We start from the raw sequence: 7,392 nt of genomic DNA on the forward strand, positions 1-7,392 counted from the left end.
CCTTTTTTTTTTTTTTTTTTGACTTTGGTTGGGTGTGTGCGAGATTGACTAGATTCCATTTTTCTTTTTCTTGTATACTCTTTTTATCTTTTATGATCAGAAAACAGAGAGGACAAAGACATCTTCACCTATATGCGGCGAGAAGTAGACGCCTTTTGATTGCTAACTACAAATGGATTGTAAAGGCAGAGCAATTTGTTAAGCAATATATACGTTCCCACAATTGATGAACCAGAATTAAGCATAATATCTTTCACCACAACCATTTCTTTCTTGCCATCGTTTTAGATAAAAGTCACCAAGAAGAATATTCTATGGCAGTGTTGTCAGGACCATCATAGGGTTGAAAACGGTGTGCCATTACTGGGAATCTGGCTGATATTTGTGGCAACTCCAGACCAGTTTCTAGGGTCATTATTTCAACAGCTCAATGCTAAAAATTCAGTTCTCTTTTTCCTTTTTTATTTTGTTATTTCAACTTTTAAAATAAGCCGTTGTAGTGGTATGCTTGTCTTTGCAGAGAACATGTCCCTTCGGATAAACTGCAGCCAGAAAAAAACAGCCTTAAAACTCCCATTTACAGCGGTGTTCACGTTTGTTCCAATTCTGTTCCATCGTTTAGAGCATAATCTGTTTTCAATATGGAACCAAATCAACAGTGTATAAAAGCATACCATATTTCCCCACAGGGGGCAATCGGTACAATCTCCACATTATCTGCCTAGTTTCAAATTCTTCAACTCGCCTGGTAATGGATCTAAAAGCAGCCCAATGGTTGATAATTACCCACGATACACTAAAAAGTAATAAAGACTCCTTATAAAGCTCTGGTTCCGCATAAAAATGTGCACCTTTTTTGACTCAGTTTCGTGATACAACAAAGGCCTCATCAAGCTATTAGAAGACCTATGGATTATATCGCATGCTTTTAGACCGAGCTGTTCTGAAGCAAACATACGAGGCTGAATAAGCATCTCTGGTGTTTGCAATTTACTTGTTTTAATCATAAACGTATCTGGAAAGTGCAAGGAATCAAGAATTTTGACATATAAGTACTCAAACACTAGCCCCACACGCTTGCTGCAGGATGCCATTTACAGGGGAAGTTGAAAGAGAACTTCATAAAGACTCCATTTTGGCTCCTGCTCCTGAAAAAACACGCTTTCACTGGTTTGGAACAATGAGACCTAGTCTGTGGGCACATCAGTCCTTGCAAGGCAAGCAATGCCAGATCCAATTTTTGTCTAATACAGGGCAGAAAACAAAACAAAATAAAATGTTCCAAAGACTAGTGCAGAATATATCGGGCAAGTCAAGGTAGGCCTCAGGATTTTGTTAGTGGCATCGACAAGCTATCATTTGACATTGTAGTGCTGGACTAGGGTCCAACTCTACTTCTTGGAAGATCATAGAGGTTGAGAAGGAGTGGTGAGTGGACAAGTTTATTCTTGGTATATTCCAGTCAATTCAAATTTTGTGCAAACCACTTTTACAATGTAGTTTCTGATCCATGATCATACCCTGATTGACTTCTTTCCTCCGTCTGTGTATTTTACCAGTACTTTAGCCTCCAACTGATCCAAGTCAGCTACGGTGATCTAATCCTTTACGTTTTAAAAATGAATCTTTACGTTTTATTGCCATTAAAAGGCCTGGGTGGTAGAGCCACCAAAACCTTGATTTTGATTTAAACCATAGTAGGTGTTATAGGCCTATGCTCTAGAGACTAAAGTCACAACTCTAGGATGAACCTTCCAGGGGCGGGGCTATTTGAGAGACTAAAGCTAAATTAATTGAGAATTAATCTCAAACCAGTTGGAGTTGGCCTCGTTAATCCCATTATTTGCTTCACCCTGTTTTGTTCAGGGCTGTATCTGTGTCTGGCATGGAAGTTGGATTTAGTCACTAGTTGTATGATCACATGCATTGATAGAGGATGGAATCACAAGTTATACAAATATCTAAGCATTAATGAACATATCCGTTCGACAGGAGGTGAAGGATTAAAATGATGCTTACTTATCTAAACTGCTATGGAGATTGGTAACGACTTTGAGACATGGATCATACGAGGCAGAAAGCGGCATTGTCTCCACTTTCCAATTGTTTATTCTTTATGTTTCGGATTATGATTGCTCTGATCACCAACTGATTCTATTAATTTTCACGTTTTTGCCTTTTCAAAATATACGACTCATAAATTTGTCCTTTTACCAAGTTAAAAAATGCTTCATAATAAATTTTTAAGTTCTTAGTCTTTATGATGATTCCAGGGATATCCTTCTACATTGTTGAATGACTCTGACAAAAGTGAAGTGTGGCAACGGTTATCGTCCCTCAATTTTTAATTTTTTTTTATTATTACATATATAAATCTTGTCTTTATAATTACTCTTTAATAACTTCTTGTAAAAGATTTATTGCACCCCATTTGCTGTCTCTCTCTCTCCATAAGATCCATGGGAAAGCGATATAGATGGACATGCACTTACCTTCTGCTGATGTGCGTGTTGTACTTTTTTTTTTTTTTCCAAAACAGTGTACACCATTTACTGTATTTGGTCCACGCAAGAGTACAGTTCCATTGTTTGGTATCCAAGAAATGCAAAGTAATAGTACAAGAATTTAGCAGTATCCTCTAGCTGCGGAGAAATGGCTTTGCAAAATAATTGGCCTAAATGAAGTACTAGCCTTAGCACTCGTTGGCTTGTGAAAGCTTACAGCTATTGCCACAGTTGGCAGGGAATAAGGCAAGTAATGAGGAGATGCAAAATTGTTTGGTCTAACCACCAATTTGTCTTCTTGTTTATACTAAAAAAACTATAGATTTGTTTTGTTGAAAACCCATAAAGAACTCATATTTAATATATTGTCAATGTATAGTGCTTATACATTATTAATAAATCAAACATTTCTCTCATTAATAAAATATTTTAATTAATAATGAATAAATACTAATAATACATCAAATATAAACTTAATCATAAATATATATATTTGTGTTGACCAAACTCAAGTTACGTGATATATTGTTAATGTACAAGATCTCTTTCATAAGTTCTGTTCTATGCTTTATGCTAATATATATGATTCATTTAGCAGCTGTCTACTTCTTTGTTGTTCTTTCCTCCATAGAGAAAAACTTAGATATATTACTTAAGTAAAAAGAAGTTTTAAAGGGGTTTCCTCTTTTAACCATGTAGAAGCCATAAAAAAAAATAATATTGAAGAAAGAAAAAGAAATCGGTGTGCAACAGATGAGTCATAATCTAGTATACATAAGAAGAATAGTCAGATTAGGCGTACTAAAATGTAACAGGCTATTAAGAAATTATACATCTGGGCTTGGTCATATAAGTGATGGGCTTTGTTTCTGTAGCTAAATGTGGATTATTAATCAACAGTATCTGTACTGGTCAATCATCCAGTCCATCATGATATCTAGCATAGGGCAACAATACACAAAGCAAAAGCCCAAAGAAGGAATTATAGAAGATTCACCTTTTTTTTTTTTTTATTCTGTGGAAAATAAAAATTAAAGATTGCCTTGGAAGTTTGAAGTATATAAGTTGCAGGTGGCCTAAAGAAAGTAAAACGTTATTGCTGTTTCTTTTTCTTCGGCCACTAAGAGAAATATTATTGATTATAAACAGTTTGCCCACTAGAATAACAGGTTCACACTGCCTTGGGGATACAGAGTGGAACATACTCTGTAATTCCATTGGTATAGACAAGAGTTTAAACTAAGCAAGAGAGGTGCTTGCAATCCAACTCTATTAAAGGATGAAAAATAATAGAAATGGAGGTTATAAGTAAAGTGTAATCATATAAAATTATAAATAAAATTAATGATTCAGACGACGATCATCATTTTCAGACCGCCCAATCTATAATTATAAGATCTAAATCCTCTTTTTTGGATTGATTTGCTGCCCAATCAATGGCCAAATTGGCTTTTCTATAAAACAGCCGAGCTTGAAATTCAAATTACTCCTTATTAAATTTGTGTCGAGGTGCTGTCATTATGCGGAGACAAAATTGATATGCTGTAATATTTGGTTAGGAAACCGAAGAGATGCAATGAACTCTTCCCATGGAAATTGAGAAGAAAATCACAATTGCCCACATAGAGAAAGTCAAAGCCACGTGACCTTAATTCGATTTTCCTCTTTCATTGTCCGACTTGTCAAAGCCAGTGAAGCACCTCAAAAATTTAATCTAGACCCTTGATCCCAACATGTCCTAATAATCAACGGACAAGAGCACCGGAATGATGTAACATAGGGAAGACCGAAAAGTCTTTGGCGACTCTAGATTTGTAAAACAAAAACACAATCATTTTCCTTAATGGCAAAGCTTCCCACGCTTATATAAAGAGTTGTTGCAATGCCCATTCTACACAATTCAATTCAGTTACAAGAAATTGCAGTTTAAACAACCATTCTCTAACTTTTGCCAAAACCAACTTTGAAAATGGTGAGATATCACTTTTCATTTTTTTTTTTTTGATTTGCAAACTTAGAAATTTGATGTTGTTATTATTATTATTATTACAGTTGATAATTTTGTGTTTTTCCCCTAATTTGCATAACTATTTGGAATGAGGCAGGCACTGTCACCTATAATTGAGGTATCCTATAACCTGCTCCTCCTTTTCTCTCTCTGTTTGGAAAACATACTTATGTATTACCAATCTAGCTGTTTTACTAAGTTTGCTGAAATTAATCTTTGGAGCAGACAGAATTCGTTCAAACTTCAGAGAGAGTGAAGTCTGTGGATCTACATCCCACCAAACCATGGTAATGGAAAAGTTTCTTGACCCATGCGCTCATGTATTTTCCCTCCCTCCTCCTTCCGAAATCCATTTCTTTCTTCTTACCCTGTACAGTTTAAACATGCACCGATCACTAGAAGAGATAGCAATATTGCTAGGAACCGAGTGAGAGGATCATTGCAATTTCAGGGTACTAAAGCATTTTGCATGACAACTTTTCATGCAGGATTTTAGCCGCTTTGTATTCTGGAAATGTCTGTATTTGGGACTACCAGTTACAGGTAAGAAGACATTGGGAGAAATAAAAAACAAAAATGATGAAAGAGAACCACAACTTTATTAAGTTTTTTACTAGTACTAACTCAAATTTCAAATGCTACTACAGAAAATAGAGAAGTCCTTCAAGGTCACTGAATCACCAGGTATAGAGACGTGATTTCTGTTGTCTACAAGTATTCACATTTCTTAGCTAGAATAGGCTCTAACAAGCATGTGAATATGTGGTTGCAGCAAGGTCAGCAAAGTTCATAGTGCGAGAAAACTGGATTGTTGTTGGGGCTGATGACGGATTTATTCGTGTATACAACTACGATACAATGGAAATGATCAAAGAAATCGAGGCACATACTGATTTCATTCGGAGCCTGGCTATTCATCCAACCCTTCCGTTTATGCTGTCATCCTCGGATGACAAGCTTATAAAGCTGTGGGACTGGGAGAAGGGTTGGATCTGCAGTAGGATCTTCGAGGGCCATGGACATTATGTGATGCAAGTCGCATTCAATCCCAAAGACCTCAATACTTTTGCTAGTGCATCACTGGACTGCACCATAAAGGTACCTGCTGAGGACTTGCTAATTTATTGCAAACGGTTGTTACATTGTTTCAATTATTTTGAAAGTGTTGTTTGTGGTCTGCCAATGTCCTCCAATTTTCAGATTTGGAATATGGATTCCGCTTCTCCGAATTTTACATTGGATGCACATGTGAAAGGGATCAACTGCATTGAATTCTTCGTGGCTGCTGATAAACCATATTTAATCAGCGGTTCGGATGATTGTACTGCTAAGGTTTGCGACCAAGAACTCTTTTTATAAGTTTGATTTGATTTGTGCATCTGGTGTAAAATTTTTTGAACACACGCCCCTGATTAATCATGTGTAAACAGGTATGGGACTATGAAACAAAAAGTTGTGTCCAAACGCTAGAAGGCCATACACATAATGTTACTGCGATATGCGGCCACCCAGAGCTTCCCAATATAATTACTTGTTCTGAGGACGGAACTGTTGGTGTATGGGACACGACAAGTTACAGGTAACTTTCTTGTGGAACTAACAACTTCTAATTCTAATCCAGCTTATTATGTCTTCCAAAATTGAGCCTTCTGCACTGAAACTCACAATTTTTCTACTCCTACTGCGATAATTGTTGCATAAGGCAGTTTATATGTCTTTTATTATATTCTGGTTTCTGCTACTTCACAGCTTCTAATGTTGTTGATCAATCAAATGACCAACTTACAGGCTTGAGAAAACGTTGGAATATGGTCTTGAAAGGGTCTGGACTGTTGCTTACATGAAAGGTTCTAGCAAGTAAGTTCCTGATATTTGTTTCTCTCTTAGACGGTCCACTTTCTAGGCAGATACTTGGTTTGTCCTTTATAAGATATCACACTTTTGTGATCATGTAATGTTTCTGATTGCAACTCTCGTTTAATTGAGCTTTATAGCCATTTATGTATATGTATATTCTCCTTACTTGCACTGCTGCTATTATAACAGAGTCGTGTTTGGATGCGATAAAGGGATGATTGTGGCCAAAATTAGTGGCTCTCTTGGCTCGGATTCTGCCGTTTTTTGACGCGAGGAAGGGGTACTGGCTTGCATTGTCTATCTTCAGCTTGAAGATACAGAATTAATACATCTACTGGTTTTTATGCCCCTCCAATTGTTAGCATTTACTAGGAATAAAGGCTTCTTTGGGCTTGTAATTAATACGGTATTCTTATTCTCCTCGGTTTGTCGTGTTTTAATTAGCTTGTGCTTGTAGTGTGGTTATATAAATTCCAAAGAAGAAATGGCATATGTTTGTATTCATCTATAATGGAATACCATTGATGGTCCAATGTGCAAATGCATTTGATATACAAAAGGTCTTCTAGTTACATGCTTTAAGATATTTGTTTTCTTTCATTTTTTTCTTGTGAAATTAGTGGAATGATCTTAAAACAATCGTTAAGATCTTACACAATCAACGGAACAAAGAAAAAAAGAAATCAAGTATACTAACAAAAAACTCAACAAATTTATGAGTTTTTATCTTTTGATGACATAGGTAGATGGACACATAAAAAAAGATTCACTAAGAAGAAATCAGATATTATAAGAATAAATCTCTCTTGATTTACTAGTATTTTTTAACCCCACCATATTGAGTACAAGAGTCTTATCTTAGTCTAAATAGTATTTAATATCATAGTCTAACTAGAATTCAAAACTATCTTAAGACTATCACAACGAATCTTTACTTTTGACTTGAATGCACCAAGCTCCACCTTATAAACAAACCTCTATCGCCAAAAGGCCTCAAGTACTACAAACACCAATCAAGTCCAA

At 35.9% G+C, this 7,392-nt stretch overlaps 1 protein-coding gene across 1 annotated transcript; it reads left to right on the forward strand.

The window, feature by feature from the left end:
- The first annotated feature begins 4,354 nt into the window (after positions 1-4,354).
- LOC110427525 (coatomer subunit beta'-1-like) lies at positions 4,355-6,969 on the forward strand. The gene is made up of 10 exons (XM_021443078.2): positions 4,355-4,476; positions 4,610-4,630; positions 4,738-4,799; positions 5,001-5,055; positions 5,160-5,196; positions 5,285-5,610; positions 5,713-5,844; positions 5,943-6,091; positions 6,301-6,369; positions 6,559-6,969. Exons 1-10 carry the CDS (start codon positions 4,474-4,476, stop codon positions 6,635-6,637), a joined length of 933 nt encoding a protein of 310 aa, XP_021298753.1. The 5' UTR covers positions 4,355-4,473; the 3' UTR covers positions 6,638-6,969.
- Positions 6,970-7,392: the final 423 nt, after the last annotated feature.

This window comes from Theobroma umbraticum, unplaced genomic scaffold (assembly GCF_002168275.2).
Source record: "Theobroma umbraticum cultivar Fairchild unplaced genomic scaffold, ASM216827v3 scaffold_34.0, whole genome shotgun sequence".
NCBI classification, from domain to species: Eukaryota; Viridiplantae; Streptophyta; class Magnoliopsida; order Malvales; family Malvaceae; genus Theobroma; species Theobroma umbraticum.

Bases quoted from the DNA above. Each gene is read 5' to 3' on its own strand.
- LOC110427525 (XM_021443078.2), top strand. The intron at 6,092-6,300 runs GTAACTTTCTTG...ACCAACTTACAG, and splicing joins TGGGACACGACAAGTTACAG to GCTTGAGAAAACGTTGGAAT. The intron at 6,370-6,558 runs GTAAGTTCCTGA...CTATTATAACAG, and splicing joins TACATGAAAGGTTCTAGCAA to AGTCGTGTTTGGATGCGATA.